The 16,925-nt window shown below is 40.5% G+C and overlaps 1 protein-coding gene across 4 annotated transcripts in view; it reads left to right on the top strand.

The window, feature by feature from the left end:
• Positions 1-16,674, top strand: part of CDC16 (cell division cycle 16) — a 34,232-nt gene extending 17,558 nt beyond the window's left edge. The window contains exons 13-20 of one of the 4 annotated variants that reach the window (XM_054529328.2): positions 3,146-3,298; positions 5,376-5,439; positions 7,931-7,992; positions 8,953-9,088; positions 11,238-11,328; positions 11,926-12,048; positions 16,183-16,480; positions 16,563-16,674. In XM_054529328.2, coding sequence (XP_054385303.2) covers positions 3,146-3,298; positions 5,376-5,439; positions 7,931-7,992; positions 8,953-9,088; positions 11,238-11,328; positions 11,926-12,048; positions 16,183-16,442 — 889 coding nt within the window. In that variant the 3' untranslated portion in view covers positions 16,443-16,480; positions 16,563-16,674. Of the gene's footprint in view, positions 1-3,145; positions 3,299-5,375; positions 5,440-7,930; positions 7,993-8,952; positions 9,089-11,237; positions 11,329-11,925; positions 12,049-16,182 lie in introns of all 4 variants that reach the window. The other 3 variants (XM_024230869.3, XM_054529329.2, XM_024230868.3) reach the window with 3 other exon arrangements.
• The last annotated feature ends 251 nt before the right edge of the window (positions 16,675-16,925 follow it).

Here is a 16,925-nt window from a genome sequence, read left to right on the forward strand (position 1 = left end):
CCGGCACATTTCACTTCATGTATTCCGAGTCTCTGTTGTTAGGTGTGTATATGTTTATAATTGTTGTATTTTCTTGATGGATTGAGCCTTTTATCATTATAAAATATCACTATTTCTAATAATACTTTTTTTTATAAAGTCTGTTTCATCTGATGTTACTGTAGGCACATCAGCTCTCTTTTGTTACTGTTTACATGGTGTGGTTTTTTTCATTCTTTTAATTTCAACTTGTTTTTTGAATCTAAAGCATGTCTCTTGTTGACAACATATAGTTAGATCCATTTATGTTTAATTACTAACAAGATAGGATTTATGTCTGGCGTTTTGTTCTTTATTGTCTATACATCACATCTTTTGTTCCTGTATTTCTTCTTTTGTGTTGAGTAAATATTTTATAATATCCCATTAGAATCCCCTTTTTTTATTATACTATATTTTTTGAGTTATTTTCTTAGGTTGGTTATCTTTAGGATTATAATTAGCACCTTAACTTAAAACGACCTACTTTGAATTAATACCAATTTAATTTTAATAGTACGCCCAAACGTTACTCCAATATAGCTGTTTCCTCTTGCCTCCTTGTGCTGTTATTGTCATACAGAATACATCTTACACATTATAAGTCCATCAGCACAGATCTGTTATTATTTATTCAGTTGTCTTTTAAATCAGAAAGAAGAGTTAAAAACAAGCACATTTTATACTGTCTCATAATTACCAATATAGCTATTTTTATCAGACTCTCATTTCTTCATGTTGTAAACCAAAAATAAAATTTGAAGACCCTCCCCAACCGTCTGAATGGGCTTCCTCCTCTAGGCCAGGGCCCTCTAAATTTAACCTGAAAGACTTGTTCAGGCCATGATGGGAAGTGGGGGTCCAACATGCCTCTTTACACCCTCCAGCATTAACATCAAATGGACCTTCAGTCTGATAAGAAACACTTACTTACCATCTATCCTCTCTGAAGCCTGCTACCTGGAGGCTTCATCTGCATGATAAAATTTGGTCTCTGCAACCTCTTATCATAACCCAGACATTGCTTACTATTGATAATAACTCTTTCAACCAATCAGAAAAATCTTAAATCTACCTGTAACCTAGAAGCCTGCACTTCAAGTTCTTAGAGTTTGACTCTTCTTCAACAATGTGGATTTGAATTCCTATGTAGTATCCTTCTATTTTAGCATAAAGGACTCCCTTTAGTATTTCTTACTGGGCAGATGTACTAATGACAGATTTTCTCAATTATACATTGTTATTATTTATGTAATTTTGTTTTGCAAAGAAGCTGTGAGGAAAGAAGGTGTATATACTTATATCATTTGTTACATTAACCCTGTTATTTACCATTTTCAGTTATCTTTGTTCCTATGGGTTCAGGTTACCATCCAGTGTTACTTTCCTACTGTAATACAGCTTTGCTGTCACCCACTTCCTATTATGTTGTTATTGGTAAACCTTACATTTGTGTATATGATAGGCCCAACAATGTAATTCCACACTGAGTATCCCTAATCTGAAAATCCAAAGTTCAAAATGTTCCAGAAGCCAAAACTTTTTGAACAGTGTCATGACACTCAAAAGGAATTGCTCATTGGAGCATTTTGGATTTTCAGAATAGGGATGCATAAATTCCAAAACTAAAAAAAAAAAACAAAAACCTGAAAACCCAGACACTTCTGGTCTGAAGCATTTCTGATAAAGAATACTCAACCTGTATATAGAGTCTCACTCTCTTGCCCAGGCTGGAGTGCAGTGGCACCATCACAGCTCACTGCATTCTCAAACTCCTGGGCTCAAGGGATACTTCCGCCTCAGCCTTTCAAGTGTCTGGGACTACAAGCCCATACCACCATACTTGGCTAATTTTTTATTACTTTTCAGAGATTGGGTTTCACTGTGTGCCCAGGCTCGTCTTAAACTCCTGGGCTCAAGCATTCCTTTCACCTTGGCCTCCCAGAGTGCTGGGATTACAGGTATGAGCCCAGGGGGCTCTTTTAGGAGCTACCAGACAGGTCAAATAGCAGCAGTTCCCTGTAGGGTGTTTGAGGAACTCTAAATTAATTCTGCTTTCTCCAGTGGCTGCTAGGCTGATGGCTTTACAACGGCTGTGGTTATGAGACTGCTTGTTTTTAAAGTTAATGCAAAGCTAGGGAAAAGGAGATGGGAATAAGACAAGTTAAAGCAGCACAAAGTTTGTTGTTCTTACTGAGATTTAGCCATCTTTTCTTGAATATACACTCCTCAGATTGTTTTAAGAGCTTGGTTACCTTCCAAAGTTCTGAAAGAATTGGTTTTGATAATTTTTGCCAGTGTTCTTGTTGCTTCCATGGATGAATAGATTTTTGGAGTCCTTACACTGCCATTTTGAAAGTACTTCTATGAGGTGTAAATATTTTTAAAGAATTTGTCATGACCTTCTGTAGAGGATATAATCTTAATTTGAGTTATGGCTCTAGATTAGAACCAAAGCACACACCAAGCAATCAGTATTTATTGATGTTCCGAGATCATCATCAAGGAAAGATTGTCTTATTACACTTGCTTTAATGCAATCACTGATCCAATCGTGTGAACAGATGAAAATTCAATTAAAAAGTAGTTCTGACTCTGCCTAGAACTGTCTCAGAAGGTGGGAAAATTAAATCCATACACAGGGCATTATTCATAACTCTTCTGCATAGAACTGATTATAATGGGAATTCACAGAAGGGAGAGCATTTATGTTAGAAAAGTCAGAGGTAGCTTCATAAAGGGAAGTAGAACTTGAACACAATTTTGAAGGATAAATGGTGGTGAATAAATAAGAGGAAGACCAGTGTCGGCTGGGGCATGACATTAGCATCAGGAGGAAGACAGCACCACAGAGACCTGCCCTTTTGCTTTAGAGAGTTTTTGTTTTTTTACAGTGGAATAATAAAAAGGTAAATAAGTTGCAGATAGATTCTAGAAGTGGCAGCTGATTAGTCCAAAGCCCATTAGGCATTCATTAAATATTTGTAAATTAAGAGTTAGAAAAAAGTAAATGCTGTGTTTTGGCTACGTTTAAATTATTTTGCAGATAGGATTTGAAGTTGACAGATTAATTTCTGCTAAATCACAGTTTTTGGTGTTGAATATGTGAAATTTTCCAATTTTTTAGGTGTCATTTGCCTATGCTGTATATTGGATTAGAATATGGTTTGACCAATAACTCAAAACTAGCTGAAAGGTTCTTCAGCCAAGCTCTGAGCATCGCACCGGAAGACCCTTTTGTTATGCATGAAGTCGGCGTGGTTGCATTTCAGAATGGAGAGTAAGTACTAGAAGACCAGAAACCCTTCTGTTAACTAGTGATTGTAAATAGAATAGATGATCACTAGAGTTCACTGACCAAAGCGACTCTTCAGTAGATTTGTACTTTTAAATGTTCTATTTTAGGAGAAGGAGATAGAAAAAAAAAAAAGAGAGAGAAACTGTTATCTTGGATTTCCTTAAAAATTCTAAACCCAGGTTTTGGTCTTTTTTTGATCTGAGCTACCACTTGTTTTCTTACATGATTGGACAGTTCAGATTACACATACCCCACAGTGTGGCTGGGGGCACTGTGGAATCCTTAGTTATCTCTGTGTTGATAAGGAGTTGGATTTATGTATTTGAGGAAGATTTGGCATGGTTTTTGAAACAATAGTGTTTTCTATTTAGTTACTAGTCAGAAAATTTAATTCATGGTCAGTGGAGGCTTTACTGTACCCTAGGATATTTGTAGAATAAGTGATTTGGCGTTATACTCAAAGAGAAAAATGTCTGTAATCCTTTGCATTTCATGATATACAAATTTTAAAATGGTAAATTAGTTCTAGTTGTTTTTGTTTTTTTGAGGTGGAGTCTCGCTGTGTCGCCCAGGCTAGAGTGCAGTGGCGCAATCTCAGCTCACTGCATTCTCTGCCTCCCAGGTTCAAGCAATTCTCCTGCCTCAGCCTCCTGAGTAGCTGGGATTACAGATGCCCACCACCATGCCCGGCTAATTTTTGTATTTTTAGTAGAGACGGGGTTTCACCATGTTGGTCAGGCTGGTCTTGAACTCCTGACCTGGTGATCCGTCTGACTCAGCCTCCCAAAGTGCTGGGATTACAGGTGTGAGCCTCCACGCCTGTAATATTAGTATTAATACTACTACAGTGTCATTTATGGCATGTATATGTTCTAAAAAATGGGTTATCTAGGTAGTTTTTAAAAGTTTGAACCTTTAAAATAAATAGTAATCTTTTAATATAATACAGTAATCATCAGTATTTGCGAATTTGCCTACTCACTAAAATTTATTTGTAACCCCCAAATCAGTTCCTGCGGTGCTTTCTGAGCCATTGGCAGACATGCCCAGGGCTGGGAGAAAGCTGGGTCTCCTGGCACACACACTCCCAGCTGGAGTCTAAGAAGGCAACGCTCTGCCTTTTTTCCCAGTTCAACTATAAACCAGTGTACTTTTTGTGGTCTATTTAGTGCCACAGTTTTCATATTTTTGTGCTTTTTGTTGATGATTTCACTGTTTTGAAATAATCTCCAAGCTTAGTGAAATGCTATCTAGTGTTAATTGTGATGTATCTTACAGAGGAAACATGTATTAGAGAAGCTTCATTCAGGCAGGCATCAGTTATAGTGCTGCTGGCCCTGACTTCAATATTGATGAATCAACAATATGTATCAAATAAGATGTCTTTAAATACAAACACACATAAAACAAGGTTATGCATTGATCAATTAGAGAAAATGTGACCAGAGATTGCAGGAATCTAACTATATTTCCCCTGGGAGCCGCAGTTCACTATTTGCTAACTCAGTGTGCACAGTGACTTTATAGAACATAAATACTGCGGTTGGGCGCGGTGGCTCGCGTCTGTAATCCCAGCACTTTGGGAGGCCGAGATGGGCATATTGCTTGAGGCCAGGAGTTTGAGACCAGCATGTGCAACATGGCGAAACCCCGTCTCTACTAAAAATACAGAAATTAGTCGGGGATGGTGTTGTACACCTGTAATCCCAGCTGTGTCAGGAGGCTGAGGCACAAGAATCACTTGAACCCGGGAGGCAGAGGTTGCAGTGAGCTGAGATCACACCACTGCACTCCAGCCTAGGTGACAGAGTGAGACTAAAAAAAAAAAAAAAAAAAAAAGGAATATAAATACTGTATCTCCCAAAATCTTGAAATCTTGAACTCTTGATATTAATGCCATAAAATTAATCATTTGTGACTTAACTTTGAATTTTTATAATTATTTCCAGCAGTTTACCCCATTGCATTTTAGTACTACTAGAAAGATAATCAAAATTTCTTTAAAAGTTTATATTTGCTAATTTTGAATAATCTGCAACCTTTTTTCCTTTCATTTTAGATGGAAAACAGCCGAAAAATGGTTTCTTGATGCTTTGGAAAAAATTAAAGCAATTGGGAACGAGGTATTCTTTGTAGTATCTGTAAATATACACATATACACCCCTGAGTGTTTACTGTTAAATGAGGAAAACAACACAGAAATCTCTTGCCTTCGAAGATAGTAACCTGATATGTTCATAACAAGCAGCTGTTAATGTTTGCATTGTCAGTTAACTGTTTTACCACATGGTGTAAGAAATGAGTTTTTTTCCTAAGAGGGCAAGTGTTGGGCGTTTGCTTCTTAAATGGGCTCTAGCTTTGAAACGTGAGAGGCATCAGAATAGATCGGATGATTATCTGAAGCTAGGAATAGTCATTGGTTCATGGAAACTATTGGGCACTGTAGTGTCAGATGTAATATTCCTCTAGAACTTCAGAGAGCTTCTTTGACTGAAGGGTAAATAAAGTACAGCAGCAGGTCCCACTTCTGAAAGGATAGGGATGGGATAGGTATTACTGAAATTCACACCTTTTGTTGCTGTTACTCCTTACTGAGTGTGTATTTGGGCCTTTCCATTTTAAAATATTTGACTGCTTCTGTTGTATGAACGATCCCATGAATTGGTGCTTATGAGTTAACCTAACAATTATCAAGGATGTGTATATACTGATATTACTTGAAAGTAGTAACAGTTTTAGATACCATAAACTTGCGTAGTAAGAGATTTGCATGATGCTCTTCTGTTTCATTCGTGCCTGTTTTGTTTCATTCTATTCTGATTTTCACTTCTCAGCTTCCTGCTGTTCCTGTTTGTGCACACCTGCCCACAGTTTTCTTCTCCCTTGGCTGTTAGCTCTCTCTGCTGTTACAGACACAGCTTTGCCTCCCTGTCAAGCGATCTTCCCCACAGACACAGCTTTGTTTACTTTGGTCTCTCATGTCATCTGAACTTATAAACACCATTTCTGTGTTTGCACATGCGTGTATATAAAGCAGGTGCCTCTGTCGCATAGTCTTGGGTAGTTCTGGATAATCCAAGTGTTTTGTTAATAGGGGATTGCCACTTGCCACCTTGTCAGTTTTCTGAGAAGTGACTGCCTTATGCCCCAGACGGGCTCAGCAGCATCAGCATCACCTAGAAGCCTGCTAGAAGTGCAGAATCTTAGACCAACTGAATCGAAATCTGCAGTTTTAGCATGATGCCCAGGGGATTATCATGCACAGAAAAGTTTGAGAAGCACTTTCCTAAACCATACTTAAGTTGAACCTGTATTCTTTGATGATTAAGAGGCACTAAATTTAGAGTCTTACAGAAACTTAATGGTTTTAAGTATGAAAGCACAATACTATTGAAATGTCAAAATGCCCATTAAATAGTTATACGAAGAGGGAGAAAATATTGACTTTATTAGGAACTGCAGCAAATGTCAAAATAAAGAGAAACAGTCATGCCTAAGAGTCATTAAATGATTTGTTTTTCATTCACATGGGCTGTGCCTCCTAGAACTGGTCTCAATAGAGTTAGAGAATCTGTGGCTCAGGTCTGTTCATTCATTTAGTTGACATATATTTAATGAGTGTCAGCCATGCCACAGGCTCTGAGCTAGGCCTTGGGATGCAACGGGGAATGAGTTTGCTGTTTCCTGACCTCAGATCAACTGGGGAATGTAAGGACGCAAATTGACAGTGAAAATACGGTGCAGTTGAGGAACTAAAGGTGCCCGCAGAGAAAGGCAGTTCACCCAGAAATGAGCCTTTTGCATACACCTCAGTCCTGAAAGTCATCAGACATCAGCTAGGCAAAAATTAGGGCAAGAGTATTTCAGTGTTTGCAACAATTGGAGCTGATGCATTATGGCTTTTGGATTTTGAGTCCACAGAGAATGTCGAGGGGTGGGCCAGGAGGTTAAGTGTGGGTCACTGAGGGCCCAGAATGAAAGAGTCTGTGCCTTATCCTGAGGAGAGTGGGAAAACAAAAGGGATTTCAGAAGGAAACATCCCGGTCAGACTTTTATGATTGGGGCCCAGATTTGACTCTGTTAATGAGGAAGGTGAGGACTAAATAGGTTGGAGTTATGCCTAGCGATTAGAAGGAACCAGCCCTGGTGTGCTTCATGGAAGGGTCAGAGGGCGTGGGGGTGCCATTCACTGACTGGAGGGACACTCAGAAGCAGTGAGGTCAGGGGCTGGGATGGCCAGGGAGAGATGGGTGTGGTGTGTGGTGCACTGAACTTAAAGTGCTTGTGACATTTCCAAGCAGAAGTATTTAGCAGGCAGATGGATAGAGATGTCTGGTGTTTGAGGGAAAGCTCTGAGCTGCAGATACTCATTTGAACTCCAGCAGGGATAGACTCTTGGATAAACTTGTCCTAATGATAACAGAGTCCTCAGGAAGTCTCCTAGTAGGAAAGAAAGGGAGATAGATAAACCAGCAGTTACCCTGGCCTTGTGGTGTGCTGGAGGCACACACTGGGAGAGAGCCCAGCTTGCAAGGCGTGAAATAATTCAGTGCAAACAAATCAGGCTGAACAGTGACATATATAACTCGTGGGCTTGATGTTGCTATGTTTTAGGTAACAGTTGACAAATGGGAACCTTTGTTGAACAACTTGGGGCATGTCTGCAGAAAACTTAAGTAAGTGAAGTAGAGCATTTTCAGAAATATACTTTGTGACTCAAAGTTTACTTAATTTTGAATATTTGTCATATTCTTATTTCATGAGATCAACCAGCTTTCTTGTACTTGGCTGCTCAGATATAATCAGCATCAAATCAGTTTTTATTATTTATCTGTGTTGGTGTAATTTTATTTTAGAAACACATTGAGAATTTTAGAAATGTGTTTAGAAACACATTTAGAAACACATTGAGAATTTTACTTTTTTACATGAAAATTTAGTGTTCAAAATTAATTCAGAAGAATTAGGACAGTAGGATATAATTAAAATCCTGTCCATAGTCTGTTTTCTGCTAGAGGTTTTGTGGTTTGATAAACAGGCAACAGTTGAAAAATGGGTTTTTTGGTTAAATATGTCTGGGCAATTTTAGGTTACTCAAGATTTGACAAGTATTTCTATTGCAGGATTTCTTTGAGTCTTTACTATGTATTACGAGCTTATAGCATTTTCCAAAGTTTAATTGAGCATAAAACATTTTTTTCACAAAAGACTTTACAAGTCAAGTATTCCAGAGAACTTTGAGGAACACTTTTCTAAGTAAATCTTTTGGACCTTAAAGCGATACTCCTTGGCTGCTTTTATCTACCCCTGATATGGGACACTGATTGTCACCTAAGAGGGTGGTGTGTGGTAAGGGCACAGCTAGGAGGCATGGATTAGGTTCTGGTTGCAGTGTCCCACTGAACATCGAAAGGAATACAGCAGACATCCCTGCAGGAGTGCCCTTGGCTGGCGGAGGGAGCGGGCCTGGAAGATGCATTTAGAGGCATGAGAGTAGGTGTGGAGGACATTCACCAGTCTAGACTGCTGTTCTCATTGAGACAGTGTTTCTTGGGTGTTGATATGGATGGATGCGCATCTTAGACTTAGGAATTTAGTGCTTTTACTGTAGCCAATAATTGCGTTCTCCCCCACAGAAAGTATGCTGAGGCCTTGGATTACCACCGTCAGGCACTGGTGTTGATTCCTCAGAACGCATCCACCTACTCTGCTATTGGATATATCCACAGTCTGATGGGCAACTTTGAAAATGCTGTGGACTACTTCCACACAGTATGTCTTTTCTTTGTACCTAATTTTAAATCTGGTTAACATTGACCACTTCCTTTTTTGAAAATATTTTTTCTAGGTAATATTTACTTACTATTTTAATATTCTTTAAGCAACCTTACGTGTTATTCTTTTCTTTGCAGAGAAAAGCATGTGGGTGTTGTACAGTATTCATCAAATTAGAAACAAACATGAGTCCTGTCCTTAGTGTTTACAGTGAGGTGCGCGGGTGCCCAGTGGCACTCACCAGTGATCTGAGTGCTGAGCACGGGGTTATCTGCCCACAGTAGCCCCTTTGGGAACTCCCAGTCTTTCTGTTCATGACTGTCCCTTTAGATCACATTAGTAGAGGAACAAAACAGTCTCTGCAGTCATCACAAGGAAAGAACCTTTCGTTAATCCATGTACCATATTCCGTCAAATTTAAGACACCATGAGTAAGCAGGAGGACCACAAAGACAAAAGTGCTGCCAATTAAACTTTAACATAATTTTTTCCTGTCACTTAATTTTTTTGTACTTAGAGAAAATATTCTTGAACATATTTAGGCAGATTTGTATTATTCTAGTACATACATAGGAATGTACATATAAGTGAAATAAATGGTTACAGTATTCAGCCCGGAGGGCCAGTATCTGTGTTTTCCTAAAATAGTGCCCTGGTGCTGGCACACACACCCAGTTCCTGACTCTGGGTTTCCTCCCAGCCACAGACACCTGCTTTCCAACTCTCTCTCTCATCCCTCTCAGTCTGCTAAAGTGTCAACAGAAGGTTTTTAGAAAACCACAATTCCTGTATCTGTTTAAGTGTTCCTCACATGGTTTGTGATCTAGTCTGTGCTGCTAACATAACCACCAAGTCCACGCTGCTCAGGCAGGTTACCCACATCACAGCGGTAGCTGGTGGATGGCAGTAATAGGAAACCACAGGTAAAATGGAAGCAGTGTTCGAATTTGAGAAAATGTGGGTCTTAGAATCAGTGAACTAATAGTATCTGGAGAAAGAGATAAAATATGAGAAAATTTATCAAAGATAAACTCATGAGCGTTCGTAACTGATTTTCAAGAGTTCATTAGAGATTTTGAGGTTAGATGAAGTCGTGAAAGTACCGTGATGCTCACCAGAACACTGAGCTTGTCAGAAGTTTGGACTAAGCACATTTTCTAGTCCTGTATGACCTTTTAAATATGTATATTTGAGTATTGTATAATTTACCTTTCTTCTGAGATCTGATTAATACAGAAGGCTCGGCTGGGTGCGGTGGCTGACGCCTGTAATCTCAGCACTTTGGGAGGCTGAGGTGGGCGGATCACGAGGTCAAGAGATCGAGACCATCCTGACCAATATGGTGAAACCCCGTCTCTACTACATATAGAAAAATTAGCTGGGCGTGGTAGCACATGCCTGTAGTCCCAGCTACTAGCCCTGCGCCCAGTCCCAGGCTGAGGTAGGAGACTTGCTTGAACCCGGGAGGCGGAGGTTGCAGTGAGTCGAGATCGCGCCACTGCACTCCAGCCTGGCGACAGAGCGAGACTCTGTCTCAAAAAAAAAAAAAAAAAAAAAAAAAAATACAGAAGGCTCAGAGAACTCTGTATGGAGATAGAACTTTTTTTTTTTCTTTTGAGATAGAATTTTGCTTTGTGGCCCAGGCTAGAGTGCAGTGGTGTGATCTCGGCTCGCTGCAACCTCCGCCTCCCAGCAGTTTTCCTGCCTCAGCCTCCAGAGTAGCTGGGATTACAGGCACCTGCCATCATGCCTGGCTAATTTTTGTGTTTTTTATTAGAGATGGGGTTTCACCATGTTTTGGTCAGGCTGGTCTCGAACTCCTGAGCCCAGGTGATCCACCTGTCTAGGCCTTCCAAAATGCTGGGATTACAGGCATGAGCCACTGCGCCCAGTCGAGATAGGACTTTTTAAAAAATATTTTTTGGGGTAGATTTCCAGCATAAGAAAATAGAATAGTGTGATGAACCTCCATGACCCATAACCAACTTCAACAATCATTGGCTCATGGCCAGTCATGTAGGTATGTCCCTGCTAACAGCTCCACTTCCTCCACCCCGGATGCCCTGGAATATTTTGAAATGAATCAGTGTGATAAGAGAAGGAAATACATTTTCTTTTAATAACCATGCTGAATCTTTTATGGCAGGCCCTTGGTCTTAGGCGAGATGATACATTTTCTGTTACAATGCTTGGTCATTGCATCGAAATGTACATTGGTGATTCTGAAGCTTATATTGGTAAGATAATCATTATTCTTATTGGTATTGTACTCCATATTTTAGGTTGTCATATGTCTCTGTGTATGTTTCTCATATTCTCATCTGAGTTTCCAAGTTTATCTTTCTAACCATTCGTGCTGCATTAAAAACAAGAAACTCCATTTATTTTATTAGAACAATGCTGTGGGGGAGTTAGTGACTCACCAAGGACGCATTCAGTTTAAAGCTGAATACTTGCTAAGTGCAAAATACCACTACAGAATATGTGTAAAGCACTTTGTTATAGAAGGACCCATCTGTTTCTGTAATGGAAAAAGAAATCTTAGCAACATTTTTCTGATAAACAATTGAAGAGGCTCTGTCATTATTTTATAATGCAGGGTATAACAATATAAATCTTTACATTTCAATAGAGATGCCATACATTTCCATAACAGTGAATAAGTAATAGTATAAGTTTGGATGGAATTGCTGTACTTGGGCACTTGTTTAGTTATAAACATTATGTGATAAGGAGGATGTGGTGAGGTTAAATCTTGAGATCTAGGATAGGAAAGTTGCAAGCTTGCTAACTCCCGTTCCTACTAAAGTAATTTTTTTTTTTTTTTTTTTGAGATGGAGTTTCGCTCTTGTTGCCCAGGCTGGAGTGCAATGGCGCAACCTCGGCCCACCGCAACCCCTGCCTCCCAGGTTCAAGCGATTCTCCTACCTCAGCCTCCCGAGTATCTGGGATTACAGGCATGTGCTACCACGCCCAGCTAATTTTGTATTTTTAGTAGAGACTGGTCTTCTCCATGTTTAGGCGAGACTGGTCTTGAACTCCTGACCTCAGGTGATCCACCTGCCTCGGCCTCTCAAAGTGCTGGGATAACAGGCATGAGCCACTGTGCCCAGCCCCTGCTAAAGTAATTTCTGATGTAATTTCCCCCAAAGTCAAAAAGGTCAGGTAATGTGATACAAAACAGCAGAGCCTTAGATTTTGAGAGGGACCTGTCTGCTTATGTGTCTTGGGGTTCCCTGAGGAAAACAGAGGTTTCTTCTAAAACGGGGTCTGTGGCACCCTCTGGTTTTCCCAAGGAGCCCAAGGCTGTCAGAAATTACCTTGGGTCCTCTCATGTGGACATCCAGAGTGGCGAGAAGACAGACTGGGGAAATAATCCAGCCAACTGAGAAGAAAAACAAAAAATGAGTAATACCCATTGTAAAGTTGGATAAACTGAGGCACATCATAGTTTAAAAATGCGTGTTCCCGTAGGCTCCACAGCTTACTCTCTTAACCATCCTGTAATTGTGCCTACTCTATGCCCAGTCACCGACGCACTTGTGTGGTAGCTCATGGCACACCTAGCAGTTTCCCTGCCCCCTTAGAACCTGGGTTTCGTTTCCTGCTCTACAGCAGTATAAACAGTTTTTCTCTGCATGTGTTGGGTTCTATGCCTATATATCTCAAATTTTATTATGATAATATTATTAATATCACTGAATCTTTTTTTTTTTTTTTTTTTGAGACGGAGTCTCTGTCGCCCAGGGTGGAGTGCAGTGGTGGGATCTCTGCTCACTGCAAGCTCCCCCCCCACCAGGGTTCATGCCATTCTCCTGCCTCAGCCTCCTGAGTAGCTGGGACTACAGGCGCCCATCACCACGCCCAGTTAATTTTTTTGTATTTTTAGTAGAGATGGGGTTTCACAGTGTTCGCCAGGATGGTCTCGATCTCCTGACCTTGTGATCCACCCTCCTCGGCCTCTCAAAGTGCTGGGATTACAGGCGTGAGCCACCATGCCTGGCCAATATTACTGAATCTTATAGGGGGCTCTGATGTCTTTAATCCTTAGAAATATTAAACAATCTATAGACAAAGGAATACATGAGGTTAAACAGTATTCACATTTCTATATGCTTTAAAACATTCAGGCAATGTATTGAGAAACACACCTAAGAAACTGCAGTGAATCTACTGTGGATGAAAATTTAGAGAATATCTCTTCAAAAGAAGCTATCTAGGCCGGGCGTGGTGGCCCACGCCTGTAATCCCAGCAGTTTGGGAGGCCAAGGCAGGCAGATAACCTGAGGTCAGGAGTTCAAGACCAACCTGGTCAACATGGTGAAACCCTGCCCCTACTAAAAAACAAAACAAAAAAAACTAGCCAGGCATAGTGGCAGATGCCTGTAGTCCCAGCTACTCGGGAGGTTGAGGCAGGAGAATCACTTGAACCCGGGAGGCAGAGGTTGCAGTGAGCCAAGATTATGCCACTGCACTCCAGCCTGGGTGACAGAGCCAATCTCAAAACACAAAAAAAAAATGCTATGTATTGGTAGTTATGCATATTCTTACATATATTAACAGTATTTTACATGCTTAAAACCTTAAAAATAATTGAAAATGTCAAAATTATATGCCTTATACATTTCTGTGGGTTTGAAAATGATACAATATAGGTTGTTTCTTTAAAGCAGTCACTAAAATGTATAAACTTTTAGATAGAGTAATCACTAAAAAAGAAAGTTCATATCAAAAGTAGTAATACTAGGAATAAAAGAGGGCTCAACACTGCCTTTGGGAGAGGAAGGGTCCAGATTGGTATATTTTTAAAGTCCTCCTCCAGCCTGCCATGAAACATGGCTGGATTTTTCTGCTTGTCCTGTGTAACCTCCCTTACTTTATCATAGTTTACTGCCTTAGTTACTCTCTCATTCCTCTAAGGAGAGCCTCAAGAAATTTAGGTAACACCAGAGTGTGGTCCCAGCCAGTTGCCCTCAGTTACCAAGGAGCAATTAGGTAGGAAATGGCCACTGAAAGACTGAAAACAAGAAAAAGACTCAGGTCCCTCACCCAAACTGGGCAGTGGTGGTCAGGCTTCCACACGGAAACCTTTCACTGTCACCAGAGTGTCCCCAGCCAGAGACCTGCAGTTGCCTCTGTGCTTAGGTGCTGTCCACTGAGGGTCCCGAGTTGGAAAAGGGAAAGGGGGGGGGTTCTAGGCGTGAGCCACTATGCCCAGCAAATCTCACAGATTTTTGACAAAAATATGAATATGTACTAATTACTTCCATTTATGGGAAGATTAGTGTATTAGTTCATTCTCTCATTGCTATAAAGAAATACCTGAGCCTGGGTAATTTATAAGAAAAGAAATGTAATTGGCTCACAGTTCTGCAGGCTATATAGGAAGTATGATGCTGGCATCTGCTTGGCTTCCAGGGAGGCCTCAGGAAACCTGAAATCATGGCAGAAGGCTAAGTGGGGAGCCAGCACTTCACATATCCGGAACAGGAGGGATTGAGAAAGGGAGGAGGTGCTACACACTTTAAACAACCAGAACTCACTATCACGAGAACAGCACCAAGAGGATGGTACTAAACCATTCAGGAGAAACCGCCCCCATGATCCAGTCACCTCCTACCAGGCCCCACCTCCAACACTGAGGATTACAATTCACCCTGAGATTTGGTGGGACACAGATCCAAACCATGTCAATTAGTAATGAACAAAACTAATTGGTAGCGATAGAAAAGTCCAAGTAGTGCTTATCTCAGGCTTGGGAAAGCTGACAGTATTGACTAGGAGTGGGCACAGGGTGGTCTTAAGGAGTTGCACGTTTCTGTGCCCTTCTGGCAGTGGTCATCTGGGATGCATGTGCATAGGGTTCATTCAGCCATGTGCTTAAGGGGATTCACACTTGACTCTTGGTTTTAGCTCAATTTTAAAAAACAAATGTAAGCTCTGGTTTCCGAGAGATGCTGGGTTGAAGCCTCAGCTCTGCCCCTCGGCAGCCCTGTGGCAAGAAAGGCAAGTCTGAGCCTTAGTTTTCTCATTTGTTCAAGGGTAGGAAGTTTATAGGAAGCTAAATAAAGGCTGGAGAGTTGATAATGAGTCAGAGGGACGTCTCCTTGACCTCGCAGAAGAGATTTACCATTCATGTTATTTTTATTTTTAGAAGGTTTGCATGTCATTATCTGCCAAACTACCTATTCCTGAAAGCTATTGGTTTGAACTGTGTAAAACTCATTTTGTTTATGTCGAATGATTGTACTTAATACATCTGTTCAGATCTGTTCAAATCTATATTACCCTTAAGGTTTTAATATATGAGAAATGGATTTTATTTCATCGTGGCTTTTTTATGCGTAAGATTGGTGACTATACCCAATGGGCACAGCACAGTTCTTTTTTTTTGAGATGGAGTCTCACTCTGTTGCCCAGGCTGGAGTGCAGTGGCACAATCTCGGCTCACTGCAAGCTCCACCTCCTGGGTTCATGCCATTCTCCTGCCTCAGCCTCCTGAGTAGCTGGGACTACAGGCACCCGCCACCATGCCCGGCTAATTTTTTTGTATTTTTTTTTTTTTTAGTAGAGACTGGGTTTCACCGTGTTAGCCAGGATGGCCTCGATCTCCTGACCTTGTGATCTGCCCGCCTCGGCCTCCCAAAGTGCTGGGATTACAGGCGTGAGCCACAGCGCCTGGCCACACAATACAGTTCTTATCTGTAACAGCTGAGGAAAAAGTTGTCCATAGGCCTCATGCGTGTTTAGGAGGCCTTGGAAATAGGGCAACTGTTGAAACACTGGAGCTGCAACTGCATGTGCTTCTAAAAGTCTTCTAACACCTCCTTTGCAAATGGTGGAAAACAAATGAAAAAGAAGAAGACTGGAATGTTGTTTTCCTTCTGCTCTCAACTTGTGCTCTTAAAAGTATAATTTGACTTAAATGATTAGAGATGGTGTATAATGATGGAAATGATAAATGATGGAGTTTTGTATTTTATTCTAAATAGTATAATCTGACTTAAATGATAGAGATGGTGTTATATAACAATAGAAATGATAAACGATGGAATTTCTTATTTTATTCTAATTATAGTATTTCTTTTTAGGAGCAGACATTAAAGACAAATTAAAATGTTATGACTTTGATGTGCATACAATGAAGACACTAAAAAACATTATTTCACCTCCGTGGGATTTCAGGGAATTTGAAGTAGAAAAACAGACTGCAGAAGAAACGGGGCTTACGCCATTGGAAACCTCAAGGAAAACTCCAGATTCCAGACCTTCCTTGGAAGAAACCTTTGAAATTGAAATGAATGAAAGTGACATGATGTTAGAGACATCTATGTCAGACCACAGCACGTGACTCCAGTCAGTGGTCCTGGTCCCACTGTCCCAGTGTAGGTTAGTATTCCCTCACATCCTCTCCATGGCTTAAGGATGTCCCACTTCCTAACGTGACTCCAAACTGCATCTCTACATTTAGGAACAGAGACCTGCCTTAAGAGACTGGATCGCACACCTTGGCAACAGATGTGTTCTGATTCTCTGAACCTACAAAATAGTTATACATAGTGGAATAAAGAAGGTAAACCATCTGTTACGTCTTTTTTTTTTCTTTTCCAATAAACTTTTATTTTGGACTAATTTTTGATTTACAGAAAAATGGCAGAGATAGTACAGAGAGCTTATATGTGCCCCTCACCTAGTTTCCCCCATTGTTAACGTCTTCTATTCCCATGGAACATTTGTCATGACTAAGAAAACAACATTGTTAGTGTCCGTTCGCTAAAATCCAGCCTTGATTTGGATTTCACCAGTTTTTCCGTAATGTCTGCTTTCTGTCCCA

This window comes from Pongo abelii, chromosome 14 (assembly GCF_028885655.2).
Source record: "Pongo abelii isolate AG06213 chromosome 14, NHGRI_mPonAbe1-v2.0_pri, whole genome shotgun sequence".
Taxonomy (NCBI): Eukaryota; Metazoa; Chordata; class Mammalia; order Primates; family Hominidae; genus Pongo; species Pongo abelii.